Raw genomic sequence first — 24,507 nt, 5'->3', positions numbered from 1 at the left:
AACAAATCAATGAGGACAAGTGGCTCTCCGCTATCAAGAAGCCCGATGCCGGGGCGCAACTAGGGGCTGTCCAGAGGGCCCACAATGCGGAGTCTGGCATGACCTGACTGCCCCAACGTGGGAGCGGCCCGCAGCGCATTGAGTCGCGTACCTCAGGACCTTCATTAAAGTTTTGCATGCATCCATCAATTACTCCATAATAGTACGACCATGGACCAGAGCTTGCAGACTAGAGTGCAAACGAACTAGAGTGCAGAATGCCAACGACCCTGTCCATCTGTTTCCTCTTTTTTCTGAATGCAACTGATGTATTTAACCTACTGTAGCTCCCATCACCGCGGCAACTAGCGGTGCTTTGATCAACGCTCTCAGCGGGCTGCCAAGGAAGAAAATCATTAAGTTGGGTGGCGCGAGCTTGCAGCGCAAGCACGCATCGCGCACTTCCGTTTCCCGTCTATTTTCGAAGGCCTCACCTTCACAAAGAAACTGCCGTTAGAAGGAGTTATCCGCTTTCGTGACCTCAAGCTCCTCCTCAGCAGCAGCGATATCTGCTGGCAATGCGCCCCTCGCTCAAAGAAGCACCTACTTCCCTTCACGTCGGGTGGCACAAAGGCACAAAGGCTCTCCGCCGATACCGAAAAAATCAAGCACGTGTAATCTTTGAAACGTAGACGATGATCCACAAAGAGCCAATTTGCGTCAAGTCCCCTTCAACCATACTCACGGACAAGAAATACCAATACCAATTTGACTAATCATTATGTTTTTTTTTACTTTTTACCATCAGGCCCTAGCGCGACTGGAATTTTAAACCCCAATTACCGCCCCTCTGTTTCCCTCCACGGTTCCCCCCTCTTTTTCAAGCTATGTATTTCTGTGCGCCGCATAACGTCACCGTTGGCAGTCAGCGCCCGTACTGTGGTTGTTTTGTCTGTCCGTGTTTCAACGCTGTTTTTCTACCATGGTTGCATACCATCGAGCTCGCCCTCAGACCCTTTCAAGTGACCGTTCTATAAGCCTGTCACGCTGGTTGCCGCTCTTGTCGTCGCCTTCGCCTTTCTGCTGAAATAAATGTAGGAACGACGGCACGATTCGCGGGCCGCCGTCATGACTTCCTACAGTGGTGACTCCCGAAAATGAGCCTTCCATCGAGTGACACGCTGTTACGGCTAAGTGGCTGAGCCCGAGTTCAGCTCACCGCGACCACCGTTCCCGTCCCACTACGCCCGCGTGCCTTGTTCCCGCATTTTGAGATGGTTATGCACCTGAACTACCTCACGATGCAGGAGTTCAAGCACCAGGCAATCCTATGCGTCCTGCCACTTGAACTGCAACTCCGCCTGAGCTCTCCATCACCTGGCCCCCTCCCCTACGACGAGGTGCGACATGCAGTCCTGCACTTCTACGGCGCTACGTACTACCCCCTTCCCGACGTTAACCGCACGGTACGCGACACAGCTCCGCAAATGCCTTCACCGCCAGCACCCAACGCATAGCTTCGTGTGCCCTTAATCAATTCTCATCTGGCCAGTCTTCTTACCTCGACCTGCCACGATATGGGCTCGTCGACAGACAGGTGCGCTAGCGCACAGTCCCCGGCCTCAGGCTTTCATCAGAGGTCTTTTTCGTGCAAGTGTGCGCACATTGTTCTAATCAAGGGTATCGGCACGGCAGTCTTACTTGCCAATTCATCACCTTCCTTGCTACCAACGATGGTGCGTGACAGCGGTGAACTCCCTGACCCAGCGCTAGCTTCCGTGCCGCGCACAATCGGGTCTGTGTCAATCAACGTCGCAACTGCCACTCGGCCCTTGACCAACGCCGGCCGCAGAGCCATCCTCGGAATCGGCGTGCAAGCTCAGCGCCTGGCCGAGTCCGCTGCCTCCGACGGTACCAACTGACTCCACCTCGCGCGACTGTTCCCACGCTACACCGCTGCACCTACCAGGGAGAGCGACGCAGCTGCTGCGGCGATCTCCAACCATTGCCGTCCCCAGTCCATCCTCTCCTTCGGCCGACTCGGGCCCCTCTGGCAACCGCTCGCACAAGTCAGACATTGGAAGTATGAACAATCGTCGCGAGACGCGGATAAGGAAGATAGACTGACACCACCATCCCGCGATGCGATTCTTGATGGTGTGTCACATCCATCACCTCATCCTCTCTTTCGCATCGTGCCCGCATTAGAGTTTGCCAAGCAACATAAATCGGCTGCTGCGGCTCCGACCCTCACATACTTTCGTCAACCCTCACCGGTGCCGTCATGTAACGGTGTCCGACGACAGCTTCCTGGGCGTCTAGAGCGCCACTCACCTCCAGTGCCGTTGACAGTAGTGTCCAGGCTCTGGCTTGTGCGTGTCCGACCCTATTGTCGTGACACGGGCGAGGTCACACACAGAAGAATGCAGCTTGCGGCGTCGACCGCGGGTCGGGCAAGAACGGACAAGCGCGTGAGCAAGCTGCGTCCACCAGGGCTCACGCATCTGCGAGGGCATTACGATCGAGCTGGCGACATGTGTCCATAGCTGGCAGCACCCGGTCTCCGTTCGTTTCGCATGGCCCGCATCAACTGCTGCAGAGGCGTCTGCCTTCACACTCTTCGTGCGGGCGTGCTGCGTACAGTTCATCAGCAGCGCCACTATCAGCCTCATCCACAGGAAGGACTTGGGGCGGAATCCCGGATTTGCTAGTCCCCTTCGCTTTCAACGGAATCGCACTACTTGGAATGACCACGGACCCGTTTGACACTTCGTTTCACTAACTTGATTTATCGCCGTTTTGCCTGGGTACGTGGCCCTGTAGTGCGCACTGATGCCGCAACGCGGGGAGCTTTGGTCGGGGCTCCGAGTCGGCTGTGAAGGAAGAATAAAGTTGCACGGCGCGTGCTAGCGGCGCAAGCACGGCACGCTCTGACCCGGTGTAGCCTGCAACGCTGGTTGCGCCAACCACGGCTCCGCTCGCCACCTTCGCCCTTCTGCTGAATGAAGGGCAGTAACGGCCGCCATCACGACCTCCTAAACTACTAAATTTACAGGAATTCGTCGTGTGCAGAGTACATGAGCCTACACCCTGTTTCAAGATATTGCACCCAGTATTCCGGTGCGACAATTTACCGAGGAGTCTTACTGGGGATAGCCCAGGGAAATTAGGTGAATGTTTCGAGGAAGAACAAGCCTTAAATCTGTTTTCTTTGCCCGTCCCACAAGTTTCTAAATTTGTAGTTTAACCGTCGTTTTTTCCGAATATACAGAGAGAAAGAGGGAGCATCACGGTCCAGCCTTCGAATTACCACTACTTCCCTTTGGAGCCACTATTTCCGAAGAGAAATACTACCCAGAGCCACGTTCTTTTGTGGCGTTAAACCTGCTTGCATATATCTCAGCTTTCGGCATGATAGAACGATATTGGAAAGGTCCTTCTGATGATGTTACTGGAGACTAGCGCCAATGTTTTGAAATATGGATAGCATTACTGTCCCAGCCTTCAAAGCCGTTCGCACGCTTATGTACTCTCTTCTTCGTCTCCAACACAGAAATCTGAGAACAAACTAGCCATCTGTGATGTAGTCAAAGTGCGCGAAAGAGAGGAAGTCACAATCGCATATTGAGAGAGATGTGTTGTGTTGATGCCGTGGTTTCTGTCACCGACGAAGAGAAGGCCTAGCCTATCTGTTCTGGCGTAAGAATTATTTGGCAAAGTAAACCGTGGGTATACATAGAGCAAAGAGACGTCTTTCTTTCTGTATGTGTGTCAATGTGTGTTTGCTTTTTGGTTTTAAGAAACTAGCCAATAGATTGGCTCGTCAAGCTGGTCTGTAGTTAGTGTCCCTTTTCAATCCGTGAGGTTGGGCAGTATTGCGTATATTATGCCATAAGCTGGGCTTTGATTACACCTACACAGCATCTACTTGTACTCCATTATTTCTCTCCCTTGTCATTGCAGCTTCTTAAATCAATCGTTTTGCAAAGAGTCATCTGAACATGTGTATATTGCCGATGACGGTTTAACAATTAAAAATTTTACGTTTAGTGTTCTCTCTTGTGTTGACACTTTTTCGATCATCACGCTAAGAACTTCCCCTCTTGTTGAAGAACTGATATCTTTATTCTCGGATTAAAATCAAAGATTGCTTGTTTTGTATTAGTACACGAACAAACCACATCAGAGCACCTTGGCGCACGAGCTAATGGTAACGGTTTTTCACGTACTTCGTGGCGGTATTGTGGCACAAAATTTCACTTTTAATATCAGCAGGCTGGAATAATTTACCAAAGTAACACAATGGAGTGATTGGAAACATGTGTCTTTCTTAGGTACTCGTGACCACGTGTGACATTCGGAACACGGAAGCTGTTTCTGCCATTATTAAACAAACAGCCGAACACTTCGGGAGGATTGATATTGTGGTGAGTTTTGTTTCATCGGTTGAAATGAATGCCGGGTCGTGTTTGCTTTCTTCTTGAGGAGCATTACTGTAGTACGCGGCCTCAAAGCGGAAATATTATGAAGTTCTTAGTTTCCGGTAAGGAGGCATAGAATACCATCAATATATACCTTATTAGAACAGGTAAATATAAACCTGAGTGAAAGGAAGAACAAACAGTATCTAGTGTGTGATATTGGGTTTGCATGTTTTTATGACCATTGATCGGTGCGCGCTTAATGCGTATTTTGCTTGTGGCGGCGCTACCAATAGGCATTTCAGAGTTTCAAAGTTCCCCATTGAACAGTACAAACGTAAGCTCTTATGTATGTTTATGACGCCGAAAAAATAGAGCAGTTCTCGAGGACTCTGACTCAGCAATGTAAAAGGTACAAACTGAGTATAGTGAAGTTACGAACGAGTTCATTGCCAAAAAAAGGGAAACAAACAAGCTGGAGAGCAGGTAATTGTCAACTGCAGCATCGATTCCTTGCATATTAGAGAAGATGCGTAGGTGGAATATGCGATAAGAAATGGACTCCGAATAACTATTGCCTTTGACGAAAGCGCTAGAACAGAAAGGGGACCTGAAAAAGCGCTAATAGGGAGACGATAAATTAACTAGGTCTCATGTTCTGTGCCGGCACCTGCTTAGTGCAACCTGTACAAGTGTTAAGTAGCGTAAGGGTAGAAACCATAGATTAGTGAGGTGAATGATTTTTTTTTCATTTTGACGGGAAACAGGAAAATAGCTCAAGTATAAGCAGGCCAGCCAAAATGTTATCTAGGTAAAAGTAGGTAAATTCAGAGTAGTGCTCGAGAACAAATATACGGCTTTAAAATAGAAACGTAATCACTACATAGCGAAAAAGTATTAGACCGTGCATTTGGACATTTGAAATGCTCCAATGGAAGTGGGAGCTAAGGCTTCAAAGAAACTACACAGAAAATTCTCCCAAGCAACAAACGACTTAATTAGGAAACGGCAACGTATGGAAGCCTTCAGCAGAAGAAACCATATGTCAAAACTGATAAACAGGAAAACATTGTGTGTTAGCCGAAACTATCACCTCGAATTATTCATGAAGCACTAGAAAAAAAGGCTACCATAAAATCAATGAGAACGAAACTTGGCAGTCAAAGGTAAGCAGGCCAAATTCATCAGCAATTTCGCTCAAATAGTAAAGGCAGCAGATGACTTCTATACTAAGTTGTATTGTAGCCAGAGTAACCACAGAACCTTGATTGAAAGTCGTGACGAACAGGATATAGAACCGCCATATGTAACTAGGGATGAGATTAGAAGAGTTTTGCAAGACAAGCATCGAAGAAGAGCGGCAGAAAATATGTAATCGCTATCGATTTAACCAAAACTGGAACAAATAATACACTTAATAATGTTGCATCCCTTTGTTGCATACCTGATACTTAGAAGACTGCCAACATTTCACTGATTCTTACCAACGCAGAGGCTAAATATTTGAAGAATTAGAGTTCCTTTATCTTTCTTTTCGGTATTGTACACCATATTCAGCAAGATAATTTCTAATACAATCACAACAACGCTTAATTAAAAAATTAAATTATTGGGTTTTACGTGCCAAAACCACTTTCTGATTATGAGGCACGCCGTAGTGGAGGACTCCGGAAATTTCGACCACCTGGAGTTCTTTAACGTGCACCTAAATCTAATTACACGGGTGTTTTCGCATTTCGCCCCCATCGAAATGCGGCCGCCGCGGCCGGGATTCGATCCCGCGACCTCGTGCTCAGCAGCCTAACACCATAGCCACTGAGCAACCACGGCGGGTACAACAACGCTTGACTTTGGTCAAGCAAGAAAAAAAGCTTATTTCAGAAAAGCGCATTGTGCAATAGACCACATCTTTGTTATGTTTAATTTGCGGAGTACAACTTACCTCTGTGTATGATTTTTATAAGTTTCTATAAGTCAGTAGAGATAACAGCAGTCATGGGGGTATTGCGTAGTGCAGGGTACAGAAAGCATGCGCGAATATTGTAGAAAATATCCATAAGCTACCTTAATTCACAAGAAAGAAAGCGCGCAGATAAATATTGGAAAAGGGGTCAGGCAAGGAAGCACATTCTCTGCTATGCCCTACACTGCATGCATTGAAGCTATTAGGCAGAGGAGGGTTAGGAGGGAGAATGAATGGCTAATAACTCAGCTACGTATCGTTTGCCCATAATATTGTCCGGTTCTACAACTCAGGAGACGACGTGCAACAAATGATTGAGGACCTTAACCGACAAAGTGTATGAGCAGTGTTGAAGACTACTACGCAGTCGATAAAGGTTGTTTTCAATAGCCTCGCAAGAAAACGGTAATTTATACTTGGCAGCTAGACTCTAGAATCAGAGCAGGTGTACACGCATTTAAACCAAATACTCGCAGCTGAGCCTGATAAGAAGGCAGTTTATAGATGAGTAATAATGCGTTGGAGCCAATACGCACACATTGCCAAGTCATAGCACACAGCTTTCCTGCCATTCTTGAAAACAAGAGTGTACAACATTGAGTTCTACCCGTACAAACATGTGGGGCACTAATTCGTAGGCTAATAATAAAGCTTGGGAAGACTGTAAGGACTGCGATAAGATCAATGTAACGTAACTGCAAGGAGTAACGTTAAGACAGCGGTGCAGATTAGTGATCCAACAAGTGTATCCTACGCTCTAGTCGGCATTAGGATCAAGCAATACAGCTGCGCCGGCCTTGCAATGCGTGGGGCAGCGAGGCGCAGCCGGGGATTGCGCAAAATTAGATGGTGTCGTTAAGTTAGTTAATGTTCAGGCATGAAATATAATGAGCAGCACAAGACCGGTGAAATTGGCCCTCGTTCAGCACTGGACATAAATCAGCTGAGGGTGGCGATGACGACTCAGTTTCATATCACTTGTTAAGATTGGGGCTTGCTAGGCAGCCGTCCGAGGCTACGAAAGTTAAATTTTCATGATATGATCATGATGGTGAAAAGCGCATAGAAAAAGTACTTTTCTGAAAGTTGCATGTGGAGCCCCGGAAGCAGATTTTCTGCTAGTCGAAGTGCTGACAAGCTTTTTCTTTTGCAGAAATAAAATAAAAGTACCGCGAATGTTGGCCTATTTAGCTTTTTCACACGAGCAGTTCTAGAAAGCGTCATTACTCTCCGAACTTCACGTTCAAAGGCCAAAGAATAGGCGATTTGGCTCCTACCAAGCAACACGGCCACGCAAGGTGCCATATTATAGCATTTTGGTCAGCTTCATAACCAAACAATTATGTGTATGCCTGCCTGCCATACTACTCAGCTATTTATGTAATCAGCACTCTCTGTTTCAGCGCATCCCTGTGAAAGAACAACCACAATGGTTTTAAAGAGTTATGCCTGCTATTCTGTTTTCCTTTAGGTCAACTGTGCTGGGTCAGCGACAATCGGCCGGGTAGGAAAAATTCCGCTCGAGGAATTTGATGCCGAACTTAACACAAACCTGCGCTCCGTGTTCCACATAACACAGGAAGTATTGCCCTACCTCAAGGAGACTAAAGGTCTGTGTATTTTTTTTTAGTTTGTGTTACTGAATTATTTTTCCCCAGATGCAGGAATGGACATTATTCTTGTGCTTTTAGAAGCATAAAATGTTCAAGCTTTGTAAAACTGACATAATCTAACAGATCTGTCGTTCGGCTTGTCCAAGAAGGTCATGTTTCTAGTTTTTTGACATCACAACCGTATCTCATATAATTATATTTCACTCATGTAAAATAATGAAATGGGGCTAGCCTAAACAGCATAATTGTGTGCATGTTATCAGCGTCATACTAGTGACTTTATTCGGTTTTGATGCGATGCCTGTTACCGCAAAATGGTAGCTTAAAACTATGCCCGATGCAGCGTTCATGACTCGACAGCTGCTAATACGCCAGACTGTTGTTGGTGTGCAAAATCAGCGTCTTGCGCAAACGAAAATGCAAAAGCAAATATATGATGGCACACAAGCATTATCGTAACCACGCCTATCACGACGGTTACGCCATCATACCGGAGTCACACAAAAAAACATTAAAAAAGCGCCACTTGAAGCGGCTGCGCTCTTAGAAGCAAAGTACTGCCTTTCGGTGTGCCCTAGTCGTAGCCGCTTTCGTCACAAATACGCACCTATTTTTTTTTTTTTTTTTGCAGCGCATAATGACCATGGGTGCGCAATAATTAAGACAATATACAAGCTGCGCCGTGTGCTGCTCGTCTGACCGCTCGCCCTGTGTGCTTATCGTGTTCCTATATGCCTCTGCTCCCACTGCTCCCAGCTTCTTACACTGAACACGTTCACTTATTCAAAAAAGTTTTCCTGCGACGTCACCTGTGACGTTGTTTAAGTGTCCTCTCCGGAGTATATGTGTTTCAGAATAAAAAAAGACTAGTTAGTATAACAGGCCTGAATTTCATAGCAAGTAGATTAAAGCGCGAATAGAATACACGGACAACCGAGCAGACATACTTCCAACGACATCTTATTGAGCCAAACGTCTTTACGACTGCTCGCACTTTGATGTGCACGTCATGATAAACAGTACATAGCAAACGCTGCCGCACCTTTTTTTATTAAATTATGGGGTTTTACGTGCCAAAACCACTTTCTGATTATGAAGCAGGCCGTAGTGGAGGATTCTGGAAATTTTGACCACGTGGGTTTCTTTAACGTGCACCTAAACCTAAGTACACGGGTATTTTCGCATTTAGCCCGCATCACATCTTTGTTTTTCAATGGTTACGTATTTGTCTCAGTGTATGATGTATGCTGATATCTAATCAATTGATACATCAATGCAACATTCAACGTCTCTTCACGTCCTTAACAATACAAAACACACTCATAAGTAGATAAAAGATGAGCGAATAAATTCTTATTGAAAGAAATGATGCTTCTTCAATGCAGGTAGTAACAAGTGAATCATTGTGACGTGGCATTCCTGTATGAAGCGATTAGCTTTTTTCGGCTCGTTCGTCCGCTTTTCTGGGACCGCAGATTGGTTGTGGTGAGACTGTTGCTGCCGATAGCAACGTGCCGATACGGTTCCCTCGCACAAACCGTTTTCTGGGCGCGTTCATTGGTTAATACTAACGAACAATATTATGGCTCACTGACGCGCAGGCGATTTGCCCCTGCACGAACGTTACGAATTTTCTGGTTAAGTGCTCCGTTCTCTCCGAATTACGCAATGAAAAAAAGAAATTGATGACTCCCCCCGCAATCGAAAGTAGATGTAAGCATAAAATCGCAACCGGCAAAACAGGTTGGTTGGAGATGATACTAGCCACAATCTTAAAACGGGTGTAGCGCGTGCTCGCAACGGCACACCCCGGTAGACCACACCATACGACACCGCGCTGTACAATAGTCCATATTGACGCTGCCCCGCTAGAAGAAGAAAAACAGCTAAAAGCGGCACAGCAGGCAGCAAAAGACGCCGGGAAGACAGCGCACTGCCCAGCTAGAAAAATAATATCACCCGAAGGAGGCACCACGCCGCGTGGCGCCATCTCTTGAGGCGACGCAAAATCTGCGCCGCAGAACTCACGGACCGCTGACGTTCAAAAGAGCACAGGCAGCCCTGGCTCAGTGCGAAAACATGAAAATGGTGCCCTGTATTCCTTTTGAGCGTCTCTATTTGAAATGGCAAATAAAACTTCAGCCTACTAGGAGTTACAGCTTGAGTGATATTGCGAACAAACATTAGGAAGAACTTGGAAGAAATAATTTTTGTAGCTTGTTTGGGCAGCAACAAGCGTTTGAACTCGAGTCCTGTAAAAGGGTTTGAGGGCCAGAGACCGCATTTTCTTAAGTTTTGACTGGTTGTTCGGTTGATCTCGTTTTGTTCTCTTACCTAGCCAGGATATTTTCGTTTGAGTGACGAGATAACGGCTCTGGCTTTTAGCTCAGGGTTAATTGAAGATGGCCCACAACGGGAACTCAAAGCAGTTCAAAACGCTACCTATATATGCACACCAGAATAAGTTTACGATTTAATGCACAGCATTCCTTTATTAGAGTGAATAGCTTCTGGAACCGTTCGACTATTCCCTTAAATTGACAATCGGCCTCGGATGCCTTCTGCGCAGTTTTATTTCGTCACCTTCTCAAACGCATTGTACAGACAATGATACTGGATATGCTGCAAAATTCCTGAATAAAATCAGCTCATTATATGCAACCTAGGTGTGAAGACGTCGAGCAACGTGACATGTTCCTGACTATTCCTCTAAGAGCATGGCCCAGGGCATAAAGTCCGGAGGGGGGGGGGGGGCCCTCTCCTCCATTTGAAGTCAGTGGTATCGATTTTGCCGGACTGCTTCTACACAAAGATAATGGAGGACCAACGAAGAAGTGTTACATACTCATCTTCACATGTGCAGTCGTCAGAGCGGTTCATCTGGAGCTTGTCACCAGTCTTGCTTACGACAAATTCCTGCTAGCATTTAAACTATTTGTGGCACGACGAGGAATTTGTGAGATTGTATACTCCGACAACGCCAAGACAATTACAAAGGCCTCAAGGGAAATCCAGCGACGTTTCGAATTAATAAAATCACAGGAAGTACAATCGTATTTCGGAAGTCACAGGATTGTTTGGAAATTTATCACAGAACAAGCTCCCTGGTCGGGAGGATCTTGTGAACGACTCATTAGATCTGTGAAGTCTACATTGAAGAAAACATTGGGAAACAATTTCTTTAACTATGAAGAACTTTCGACCACGCTCTATCAAGTTGAAGCCATAATAAATTCACGACCGATAACATTTGTGTATGCAGAAGCCTCTGAACCAATGCCGCTTACGCCAAGTGATTTCCTCATAGGCCAAAGATTGACCGTGCTTCCTCCAGACTTGTCGAGCACAGCAACAAAAAGGACACCGTTGTCACGCGAATTACTTCAGCGAAGATGGAAACACAGAGAACATGTGGTAATCTCTGGAAGTGGTGGCGACTAGATTACCTCCAAGAACTTCGTTCAGCTCACTTTAATGAAATTAGGCACTCAGAATCAGTGAAGCTTGGAGACCTAGTACTGATAAAAGAATTACACTCGCCAAGACAATTGTGGAAGATGGGACAAGTGACAGAATTATTTCCGGGCAGCGACAGCAAAGTTCGCTCATGCAAAGTGCGCACTTCTAGTGGCAACAAGTTGCGGAGACCGGTACAGATGCTGTACCATCTAGAATCTGCTGGACAAGCTCCGTCTTGAAAAGAAACAAGCATACGATAATTGTTTGGCCGGGAGCTGCTAAATATTATGCTCCGAAAAAGATTAGAAGCCGAAGTTGGACGCGAGCGTGGAGCCGAGCGTGCGCCTGCATTTTTTTAATTGTTTTGACAAGTGTCGAATAAAGAATACGTTCTCTACTTCAGCTCCGCTTCCTGGTTTTCAGCAATATATATATATATATATATATATATATATATCAGAAATTAGCTGCGGCTGAAATTGAAATTCAGAAGATCATAGAGAAAAGGGAAATGAAAGTGAACGAAGACTTAACTTACCCCTTGTGGGAGGCAGTATGCGAGCGTGTGAGTGTGCGCGCGCACATACTGGTCGCCGCCCTATGAGGGCCCTGCCTTCACTGAAGCGAGACTTCAAGCCCTATCTTAGCCGAATGGTCTCCATGGACGAAATTTCACCTGCTGCTGTGGCCTGTACGTGTGGTATAATCCTCGTACTGGGGTGCTATGCAGGATGCGCCGAGTTTCTCGTTCACCCGAGTTTTACCCGAGTTTGCCCGACGGCAGTCAGTGAACGGAGATAGCGCAGAACGCGCAAAAGCTACAGGCAAAAAAATATGTAGACAAAAAGCCGCGTATGACAACGTGAGCGCACCCTGCGCGGCACGCTGCTTCCACGTTTCAAGCGCAGAAGGCTGCACAACGAAACGCGCCAGCGCCGCGTATTGTTATCAGCGGATTCTCGCAACTTAGCAATACCGTGACTGTCCCGCTGTCTGTCTGCACACTTGCCGTGAACCGCTTGCCACGCCTTTCCCGGGCGCGTCGAGGGCGTGCCTCCTCTTTCGTGCACTATCATTCTTTCCTCCTTCGAATGCGAACAGGGTACATTCGGCGCATTCTTGCACCTACACTTTCACTCAAACGAATACGTTAAAGTACAACAAATAAAATAACGAACATTTTTATTGCTTTAAGTATCTGCTTTTTTGTTTTCATTGCTAGAAATTTGTGATGACAAACAGAGATCGAGCAAATTCTTAAATTTTGCACTTCTTGCCGCGAGTGGCGACAGTGAGGCGAAAGCTTAGAAGCAGATACATTGAAGAGGGTCACACACACGAGGGCGTTCATACAGTGTTAAGTTGCCTAGGGGCGCTGCAGTACCATTCTCAATAAAGTCAGTCATGATCCATGGAGGGTCATGGCCACTCTTTCTCTATTAGGGGAATAGAAACGCAGCGCCGCGGTACGGCTGTTCATCGCAGGCGCTTCACTAGGCTATTAAGGCCCCCACTTTAGCAACTAAAGACGACACAACGGCTGTCGTCGTAAAATGGCGGTATGTTATTTTAGAGTCCGTAGTGACGCAGTTCAGTGAAAATGTATCAGTTTATCTTTGTGCGCGAAGCCTCTGCGATACATTGCGAAAAGTGCGTGCTTCCCAGCGACACAATTCATCGCTTGTCATCGCTTGCCCAGTGAAGGTGCCTCTGAGCGCATGTACGCAGTATATGAGTGTGTTGTGCAGTCGAAGGTGCTTGCGGATTACCTCTGCTGGAGCCAGCAGCGATCGCAGATGGATATCGTAACGACACCGCAGCAATCGCATTTGGCAGGTGAGGGCTCTTGTGTGCAGTTATGAAATCAGACTTCGAACGGAGAGAGGTGTTGGAACTGTTGAGTGCGCAGTGCTTGTGATGAAGAAATGCCATTGCACTGGGTCTAGAAGACGAGCGATTCTCGGACGCTGATCGTGTTTACGACGCTGTGGCTCCGTTTCATCACCGATGACAGAGCAGCCATCTCATACGACTGCTGCGATACGCACTCCTCAGCATCGTCGTCCCCCTCGGCGCATCGACGCCTTGCAAGCAGCTACAGTGACGTGCCGACAATTTACTGTGCGCTACGCGCTACAATGCAGGCAATGAAACCGTGTTGTGGGGCCATCAGAGCCCGAGAAGATGTATGCATAAGCCAGCGACAGTCAACGCTTTGTTTTTGATAGTGGTGCTCAGTACATCACCGATGACAGTGCGTTGTGCGTGCTTTATGTCGGCGGTCAAGATTGTTGATGCCTCTCAGCTCGACATCGCGTCGCTGTTGGGCGTGGCCCAACTGTAGTGGGTGCGCGCACAAAAGTTACATGCCTCGCGTGGGGCGTGACCTCTGGTTTTGATTGACAGGCGAACTCGTGCTAAACTCGTACATCGCGAAACCCCCTCCGAGTTCAACTCGGGAACATGGCGGCGGCAGCAGCAGCCTGTGTCAATGCATCCAGCGGCAGCAAGCGTCAGTATGACCGTCCGGACCCGTTCACCTACATGACCGACGGAAAGTTTCAGCGTCATTTTCGCCTGTCGAAGACGTCAGTGCGCTTGCTGTGTGACGTGCTAGGCGAAGGCTCTCGTCTGCGGAGACAGCGTGGCGGGCTTCATTCGCTCACCGTCGTAGAGCTAGGCCTCTGTGCCCTCTGTTTCTACGGGACTGGGACTTTTCAGGGAAGCGTCGGCGCCGAGCGTTACATTGGACGCCATCAAACTACTGTTAGCCACTGTGTCAGAGATGTGTCTGACGCGCTTATCGATGCGGCAGTGCGTAAGCGGTGGCTAGCTTTCCCGAATACTGCGGCTGAGCGGGCATATATAAAAGAATGCTTCCTACTTCGTGGGAACATTACGAACGTAGTCGGGTGTGTCGACGGAACGTACGTAGGAATGAATTCGCCTTCAATGTCAGCGTTACTGTGATTAACATTGAAGCAATATTTAGACGCGCCGTACTGCCAAATTTGTCACTTCTGTGTAGCCGACTGAAATTTTGTGTTAGCGACATCTCACATGCGGCTGCTTATGATACTGACTTTTTCGCTAGTTGATGACTTTTGTCCGGTTGTTCTACTTGTCTGTCAGGGTGCCTTCCAAATGGCTCACTTTCTTGGGAAAGAGGTTAATTAAGTATAAATAGATAAATAGATATCACAAATTGTGTGAAGTAACCTATGAATGCTAATTTCATAAAGAACTTGGGGTTCTTCATTGGTGAAGTAACTTAGTATGCACAATGCTGAACATTGGTCATGCGTAATCTATCGGCCGCACTATGAAACAGCGAGGCATTGCACAATTTGTTGCAGCGCGAGATGTGGATGTTGCGCCAAGCCGGTTGTGCCTATGCATTTGTGGCGAAATGAAAATGCATTAAGAATCTTGGTGTGTTGGCTTGCATGAAGAAAATACTTCACAGAGTGTTTGCTCTGTTCACTGTCGATGCATGTGCCAGAGGGTGAATGCATCTTCTTTTTTTTGGAGGGGGGGGGGGGCGGCGTTATTCTGGATTGATAAATCATATATTTTCGTCTCATAATGGGGCTCTAATTCTTAAGCAGTAGAACAATGCACTTCCAATGCTCTGCAGAACTCTCTGTACGTGAAGATGTCATGAAGCACCAAGGCAAAATTACATATCGGGAGAAATGTGGTGCAGATGCCAATGAAAAGTGGGTCTTTGACCCACCATGATAAAAATAAATATTGGAGTATATAGACAGTTTGTACAGCTTTAGAGCAATGATTACACAAAATGTGATATGCTCAAATGAGTAAACACTTGCCACAATGCCAAAGTAGGATGAGCGACATGCAGCATATATTGGCATTGAACATGTCTCATAACTGTTATTTTTATTGTAAGCCCTCTCTGTCGCACCTTTCCCCTCCGGCACTCCCTTTACTGAAATGTGGCACTGTCTTTCCGTTGGTGTCATGATGGTAATGGTAACTGCAGCAGCAAGGCTGGTTAATGCTTGCCCCTTTGATTCGTGTGAGTTTAGTGGTAAAAAATATGGCACGTGCATACATACACCTGTGCTGCAAAATTTAACACTTGTGATTTTTTGGAGAGCTAATTTGTGTTGGGGTATTTCAAAGATGTGCGCCATTGTGGCCTAATAACTAGAGCATTGGTGAGGTTGAAGACTGGGTGTATTGGTATAGAAGCTTGAAATTGAATTGCACAAAAATTCGATGGGACACAAAAAGAAATACAGACAGCAGAATGCTCTGCTGTATGTGTTACTCTTCTTCGTGTGCCGTTGAATTGTTGTGCGATCCAAGTTCAAATAGAGCATTGGGCTTCTTTGGTGCAGGACCGAGGAAGTGTGAGCTATTCGACAATATGCCAGTGCCTTGCCACACAATTATGGAATTCAGAAGGTTTGCAAACAAAGCTTTGCTTTCACATCCACCTGCTCATGTAATACAAGCACTGATTGAAAGAACCATCATACAAAAATAATGGTAAAATCAATGGCCTGTGAAAAGTGTAATTTGTATATTTACACTGTTGACACAATAGGTGCCATACCGGCCTCAAAATTGTACTGGACAGAGCAGTTTGTTTCCTATGTGAAGCACAACCTTCCATTACATGCTGTGCAGATAACCAAGTTCAGTTTGTTTTGACGTGCTACAGAACATTCACTGTAATCTGTTTTTGATTCTAAAGAAGTGCCAAACACCACCTCTTTTTCAAGGATGTCATGGGAATATTTGGCGAGACCTTTTTACAGCCCCTCATAATGGAAGTGTGGCCAGCCAGCTTTGCTTGGATGGCTTTATAGATTTCTGCTCCTGATCATTGTGTGCTATCAAGTTGCAGAAGTTTATGCAACTTGTGCAAGGCATTACATGTTTCTCTAGTCGGATACAACTTTAGGAGGCTGCGGAATCTGCACTTTAAGGCAGGTGAACACAAGCCTGCACCAATGGGCACGCACTCTAGACTGATATCGTGCCGCCAGACAGACTAATACCTGCTCGTTGGAAAGGAACTATTTCTTTAGACATGGAGGCAATCGACTGCTGCGCTTTGGTCATCTGGGCGGGGCCTCTCCTGTCTTCTGAAGTTTTATCCGACTCTAAAAGACGCTGCTTTTCATACTACACGAAAGGACAAAGTGTACAAATATTTGGCCTATGAAATAGATACACGAGAAGTGTGCTATGCAAGGGCTTAAGATGTGTGAAAATTAGTACGTGCAATTATAAGACAATGTTAAAGAATATGTGGTATCGAACATATATGTAACGGCACATTTCAATCGGGGAGTGTTGCAGTCATATGCACAGTCTATAGGTGATAGCATGATTAAACTCCGGCTGTTTCCTGTCTTCATTGTGAATTATGCACACCGTTCATCTTGTGGTTAATCAACACGCACTGTATTCTTGCACACAGAAAGAGCAAACAGCACAATGACGTGTATGCTGCATTAGTGTATTTTTTATTTACAGGGTCAAAGAGTGGCACAGGTTGTCTTACGTTTTTGCCTATTTTCAAGGGACACCAAGTGCATGTTACAAGTCTCCTAATATGCACAGCACAATGTTTACTGCAATAATTTTATTCATCTTCTTGAATAATAAACAAAATATTAAACTGAAAGCTCCTTTATAAGGTGCCTTCTGTGGGCTCGACAGGAGAGCAGTGAGGGCACCGATACTACTGTTGCAGAGCAGCCCTCTGGACCTCTGCCACACACTCAAGAGCACGTGCCTGGCGCTCGCCTACTGCCACCAGGCGGTTGAGTGCCTCCAGCAGCAGAATGTTTTGCTGCAAAAAAAGTGTATTGGAATGAATCAGCCGCATACAAACCATTATTTACAAAGAAAAATGCTCGTTGCACTATTAGTACCAAGTGCCATTAACTGTGGAAGCCTTTAGTGTAGTATGCATAATAAAACAATGTGTCGGGACAACGTTGCTTTATTTTTCATAACTGGGGTTTTGTTTTTCAGAGCCAATTGTCATGTTGATTAGTGTGCGAGCAGCTGAGGTGCCCCCCACCTTCACGAGTCTCTACTGTCAGCACCACAAACCTATTTTTGTTCGCTGCAAAACAAATGCTTCTCCCTACAATCCCGTCTTATACGAGCTGATTGCATCCTATGCCTACAAACATATTTTTATCCCATTACGCACTGTTCTACCATACTCGGCTGTAGTTCTCTCTCCTTGACGTCTATTCTGTCACGCTTATGTATTCACCTGTTATGAATTGGCAACAAGTGATCGAATACGTGCATGGCCTGCCTGCCGATTCCATTTTTTTTCTTAATCTCAACTAGCACATCTGTTGCCACGGTTTACTACGCCACTGTCTTCCTGCCTTAATGCTATCTCCAACAATTTTTGTTACATCGCTTTCTGCACAGTCCTTGACATCTCAAGTTTATTTGTTAACCTCCAGGTTTATGTCCCATATTGCATAACCGGTAGAATGCAATGATTCTAAACTTTTTCAAGGATATCGGTAACGTGGCGATCACGATTCGGTAATGCCTTCCATGTGCTGTTCAACCCGTGAAATTTTTGTATAAGTTTCCTGCTTTATATCAGTACCTGCTATTGATATTTCACCTGGATAAAGATACTCTTCCATAACTTTTGCGGGCTTGATGTCACTCATGAATTTCTGTTATCTCGCGAAGTTAGTGAAGGTTACCTTCATCTTTTCCATATTTTCGCTGGCCCGCTTGCATGTAAAAGCACGAACACTCATTGGTTCTCACTGCCTTCTTTAAGCTGTTGGACATTCAGTTCGTTACTACGAAAGTGACCTAATCCGTGCACTCTTATTATGCTAAATACGAAACAGTAGAAATATACTTATCTGCAGTTTGTCGATGTCTCCTTCACTGTGTTGGTAGAGAGATCCATCGTCGGTACCACCTCCTTGTCGCATCGTAGCTATATAGGCTGTCTTCCTTTTTTACACACTATGTAATGTTCGTGACGCTCGCAGTCACGCAGAGTGGATGAACTCACAGAAGCAGCACCGGACAAGTTGTTTCTTCAGCACGGCGCCGTGAACAGTAGGTGCGCGTTGCGATATGTAAAATCGCCGAAGCTATTGGCAGTCTTACGGTGTGCCCGGAAAGATTGCTGACGGAGGAACAGAACTATCCAAGAAATAGTGGTCATTGTCGAGCCTGATCACTACGTCGCGCACTGCAAGCTCGTTGTACGAGTTTGTTTACACTGGGCCTCTTCGATGTTTAGCCGCCATGTCGCCCGGTGAATGGATGTGATGACGCCACCACAGCGTTCCCTCGTGGTATAATGCGAAGCGTACTAAATTACAAATTAGTCTAATGTATATTCAGTGTACATGTTGTAAGCTTTAAAATGCTTCTATACCACGTTAAAGTAACTAATAATATTGTACTAAATGCATTTGTTTTATAACTTGCTTGTGCATGTAATGCACTCGGTGGAACGACAAACAAGTGAAAGAAGGCACGACCATGCACCGACGATATGATCACGTGAGCCCCAGTTTGTCGACCGCCCAGAAGGCAACGCCCAAGGAATGATAGCCAGCCAGAGTGAATCTAGATAAACCAATGAAACTGGAGGCTTGTCGAAAGATAAACTGTGTCTCGGTACCATTCGTGCTTTCATCTTGGGGTGTCGCCAGAGCTCGTGAAGATCCCGAGTTTCGCCAAACTCGGCGCATCCTGCATAGCACCCCTGGGCTCTTTTTAAGAGCCCTAAATTCAGTTTGAGAACCTTATTTGATATTTCGAAGTTTCGTTTGACTTATAATTAAAACTGAGGTAAATACAAGCTGTCTCCAAACGAACTAATCTGTGAATTGAAGAGAAGGAGATAAAAAGTTTGAGACTCGACCAGCTTGTTACACTTCCATGCTGAACCTGCTCGCTAGAACCAATGATTTAGCGCTGGTAAATAGATAATGAAAACAATTTTAGGTCCTGCATTTTGGCTTCACGTGACTCATCGGCTGCCTAACAAGTAACAAAAGCTATTTTGTATTGTCATCAATCCCCGATGACTAACGAAGCTTTCTGAGAAACAATGCATCTAACGGTATCATATGAGAAGGATTGTATAGCATCGAATGTCTTTCACGGATGATTGGTTGCATACTGGTGACCCTGTCAGGGGAATTCCGTCGTCAGTTAAGATAGGAACTCAAACTTGGAAAGCATATTAGAGGGCGCGCATTAGAGTCATGAGTGTGAACTCCTGTATTAAAATGTGGCGCTGTTTGTCGTGAAATGGCCCGACAGGTTGCCATAAAGGCAATGATATTACTCCTTACCTGAAAGAACTATGCAAATGCACCTCATTTATCACCTGTTACCTGTACTCAGGCAGTGTTCTGAAGAGTACACCCAAAGGTACACAGACAAATGTTTGCTTAGTCGTTACAGCTGATATAAAAAACGATTACGGCGGCAAATTCTAGTGTTCGTGACGGAATAGAAAATTAGAGTGTTTGCTGCTTTTAGCGACGTCAATAATTATTCGCCTTCCATTGATGTATATAGCTTGCTTTGTTGTTCTTATTTTCTTCATATTTGCAGGAAATATAGTTAACGTCTCTAGCATTGGAACAATGAGGCCGGTAAGTGAAATCATGTTTGTGCATTGGTTCTCTGTCTCTGCGGACATTCCAACAGAGAAGGCTGGTGCGTCTTTCAGTATCAGAGAACTGAAAATAATGTGTAAATATTCAGCAAAACGAAGATTTGGATGCAATAAAGACATCTATTAGCCGTTGAAAACGCGCTATATTAATAGTGCGCATTCGGTCCGCTCCATCAAATGCCCTTTCGACCAGAGAATACACCACTAGAATAATCAGACAAATACATATCCCCTGAGTATGTAAAACTGCCACCTACGCATTTAGTATCAAGGCTCCCTTTTATTTTTATTGAACCGAAGCCTTCGTCTTTCTCATTAGGAAAACATACATTCCTACTGGACGGGAAAGGTTAATTAGCGTGCCTGCGTTTCTACAACACAAACGGACTCTCAAAAGTCTGCCTGTTTCTAATTGACTTTTCCGTCTGCCCAGTCGAGGTTTGTTTGTTCTTAGATAAATGACAACGCACCTGATTTAATTTCCTTAAAGCTGTTTGGAATATTGAAAATAGGTAAACGTTCGTAGCTTAAGCGCGGGAGCGCATTTGACGTGTCCGGAGCCAAATGCTTGAAGGATACTTTTCGCTCAAAGTAAGTGTCCCTTTTTTTTTAATTTCTCCGCCTGAAACGTCTGAGGTAGTCTGTATCTGACAAAAACGTCTATAGTTTGACAAAATGCAACACTGCTGCGAAACCACAGTTTCCAAGATCAATGACAAATATTAATTGTTACAGTCTAACCAGGGCATACAGGAAGAATGTGAAAGAGCCGAAAATTTTAACCTGAGTTGGTGACATGAAAACGAAAGGAGTAAAAAAAGTTATGTAATCTAGCACAAGCGGTAATAACTTTTAAAAGGACAGATCTCATTTGGCCACTGGAAGTAAGACATTTTCGCCTGTTCTTCTCGCCAGCTAGCTACAGATTGATATCCTAAAGTTTACTGGCGTTAAAGCGACAGCAGGAATCGGGGCCTTTCGTTAGCGTAGACATGATTCACTGAACTATTTCTGGTAGACGGATGTATACATACGTGTATGTGTCCATGCAAGGTGCCCGAAGTTTCTTTGTCCGGCATCAGCAAAGCAGGTATTGATGCGCTCACACGGCTTTCGGCAGTGGGTAAGTGTCATTTTTCTTTTTATTTCCGTACCATACTTTGCTGTATGGTATGAACACATGTCTGTCAACTACAACCGCTACGTTAATGCAAGAGAAGATACTAAGCCAGATATTATAACATCATTGTTCTGTAGCTCATAACTACCTGTTGTTCGGCGAACTGGTGCCTAGCTCTTACGGTCCGTTACAACTAGAAACACACTGAATTAAGACAAGCTCAGAAAAACATCTCCTGGGCGTACTGCACCCTGAGAAACATCGCGACACCTCCTCAATGAAAGGAACTGCCTGGCGTCTGCGATAGCTTTTTGCTTACGTTCCTCGTATCTGCTTGTCTCTGCTTCTGTTATCAGTACAGTCACCTGTTGCATAACCCTAAATCGCAGCTGCTGAACTTAATGGCCCCGTAATATCGTGCAAGGTAAAAATTCTCTTTCTATCGGTCGAGAAACGTTTTGCTCCGATGTCGGCAGGCACCCCGTTTTGCTTCCAGGAGCAATGTTCTTATGCGGACGCTGGGGCCAAACGTTTACGGCTTAACGGACAAGGCGCGGTCATAATCTTGAAAGTACTAGCAGCCAGGTTACATCTGCCATTCGTTCCCATATCAATGGCAAGGTATTGGTCATCGCAACGTTCGTGGCGCTCTTTGGCCATACGTAGCTCTTACGCCACGAAACACTATACATCATCAATATCTAAAAAGTACGATTCAAAATGCTCTAATGGCACAGAGCGCTTCTTACAAAATATGTTTTGGAAATCCACCGATTCCTTAAAAAGTCCATAAGAAAATTATGCCTGCAGTCTGCCACTTGATTAAACTTTGAAATAAGGGTTTAAGTAAATCGCCTTTTCACAAGAAACAAAACTGTTCATACAATAATATTTTTAAGGCTGCAGCAGACGCTTCGAGAAAATAGAACAAATAATCAAATCCAGCAGCACTGGTTAAGTTGAGACAACGCTTTTAGGATACAACAGATATTCCGGCAAAATATTCCAGTTCATTGTACTTTCGTACAAATGAGCGATGCATAACTTTCTAACATGGACAAAGTGGACGCTGCGAAGGAAACAACAAGCCTTATACAGATATTAATGTTTATCACGACCCAACTGAGATGAGTCCGTTTGAATTAAAAATAAACATTCATGGATGCAGTTTGCAAAAATGCTATGCACGAGGCTTCCTGAGAGCATTAGGAGCAGGCCTAGTACTATTTTGCTCCGAAAGTATAGTTAATTTTTTGTTACGTCAAATATGTTTAACGACTGAAATCATAATGGAAATCGTTATTGAGGCAGTGAATTTTGATTCTTAAGAAGGGTCCTGCCCTTGAAACTGTGTGAATCTTGACTATATTCTATTTTGTTAAAAATAAGGCTTCATGTGGCGAATAGTCTTTCTCCTGAAATATATTCCACAAGAAAAATATCAAGCAATATAAGCAAAACGAGACATGAGCTTGTCTTTCTCAAGGCATTGACAAAGACAAGTCCACTTATCAAAATGTTGACTCCCGCTTTTACCTTGTTCTCGTTTTGCTCATCGTCTTGCATTTCAATCTCCCGCCTTCCTAGTGTTTTTCCCTAGCAACATAAAGATATATAAACTTTGTTCTGAAGCATAAGATGAGTGTGACCTACAGCGCTGCCAGAAACATGGTTTCCACCTGGAGCTAGAACGCTGCTCTTCTCAAATAGATTAGAAGCTTACGTACTATATCACTTTGAACCAGGCGGACTTTGTACAGACGTACTCAACGTACATTTTGGACAATTACTTCAAGATGTTTTGCTTAGACAGAACGTAAGCCTACGGAGGAGTGATATATATAGATGCGAATCCTTTATTGTCAATTCCATGCCGAATACTGTATTGTGGTCGTTTTAGGGACTCGTTCACTGCAATGTGTGTTCGCGTTTTACGCGTTATTTTCCAGCAACAATCAAAACGTTTAACACAGCTGATTCAAAACACAACAGAGTGTGGAAAAATATGCTTTTTTTATCCTTCCAGAATATGCCCCGTATGGCATTCGTGTAAACTCCATCAAGTGAGTACTAGTCAATAATTTTTTGTTCCATTTTCATTCCTAACAAAACAGCGGCACATGATATGCTGCAGTCCCATCGCTAATGCCAACATATTTTGCGATACTTCTCCGTGTGGGCCGCTTAAACCGAAACCATACCGAGTGGGACTAGGGAAACCGTAAGGCTCAGAAGCGTCTGCGTTTTTTTTTTCAGCTTTACTTGGTCGGTGTCCTGTCCTGTCCGTAGCCATACGCACCGTATCTTGCACTTACAGTCTATCTGCCGTAGAATTGTCTATTTTTGCATAGGGGGCATCTTCATTGTAATGCAGCCCCTAAGACGCGCTGCTTACTATATCACATTGTGCAAATTACCTCCAAACGGAGAGATCAACAGCAGGCGCCAGAAAAATCATTCCTGGTTCAGTGTTTCAAGAATGCGACTTTGCTGGGTGCGATAACTTCTATCTTCGGTAGCGGTTTCATAGCTAACTCTACACCAAGTCATGATTAGCTTAAGTAGGCACGACATACTATGGTAATGACTGGGTAAGGTAAGTGTAAGTAATTGTTTGAATAGATGGGGGCTTAAGCTTTAGTTTCCTTTCTTCGCCCACTGTTGATCACTTCAACTTCTTTCTTCGAGCACTTTTTCTTCGTTGGACCACAAGAACACTTAGTCTTGTCTACAGTAAGACTACCACGCCTTTAAAAGGAAGCGGAAACGCCACCCCGAATATTTCACAAATGCGTGACATGTGGCCGCCACTTTATCATACTCATTCGAAGGCCGCTCCCGACGTTTCGCTCTTCTCGGATTTCGTTTTTCATCCTTCGCTGACTCTGTCATAAATGTATAATTTTATGACCGTTCGGAGTCTTGTCTCCAGACTGTCTGTAGTTTATCGTGCAGTTGAGAATATAAATTTGGAACAAAAGATTGCTCATTCGGTATTCCCAATTACATGCAGATACTTGCACGTAAGCTCACGTATAAAAATGCCCAGCTTCTTGTTTCCTTCCTTGTCGCGGTCTTTTTGCGCGGTGCCGCCATCCCGATGAATCAGTACCGACTAGCCCGGTTGTCAGTTCTACTGAAATTTCTATAAAATACGTCCAAAATATGCCCAGATTTGAAGGGCACGTGAGCATAGGTGACAATGTGGACCGCAACGTTTTAATAAAGCCAAGAGGTGGGTGCATTTGGAGCAATGGCATGTTTCACAGAAAATT

General features: G+C 45.1%; 1 protein-coding gene across 1 annotated transcript in view; it reads left to right on the top strand.

Moving 5' to 3' along the window:
• Positions 1-24,507, top strand: part of LOC126524669 (3-oxoacyl-[acyl-carrier-protein] reductase FabG-like) — a 65,460-nt gene that overhangs the window by 28,314 nt on the left and 12,639 nt on the right. The window contains exons 3-7 of the mRNA XM_055067304.2: positions 4,314-4,406; positions 7,835-7,973; positions 20,049-20,089; positions 21,166-21,235; positions 23,259-23,295. Coding sequence (XP_054923279.2) covers positions 4,314-4,406; positions 7,835-7,973; positions 20,049-20,089; positions 21,166-21,235; positions 23,259-23,295 — 380 coding nt within the window. The remainder of the gene's footprint in view (positions 1-4,313; positions 4,407-7,834; positions 7,974-20,048; positions 20,090-21,165; positions 21,236-23,258; positions 23,296-24,507) is intronic.

This window comes from Dermacentor andersoni, chromosome 3 (genome assembly GCF_023375885.2).
Source record: "Dermacentor andersoni chromosome 3, qqDerAnde1_hic_scaffold, whole genome shotgun sequence".
NCBI lineage: Eukaryota > Metazoa > Arthropoda > Arachnida > Ixodida > Ixodidae > Dermacentor > Dermacentor andersoni.
The sequence above is the reverse complement of the archived record's forward strand: the minus strand, read 5'-3'. Positions and strand labels throughout refer to the sequence as shown.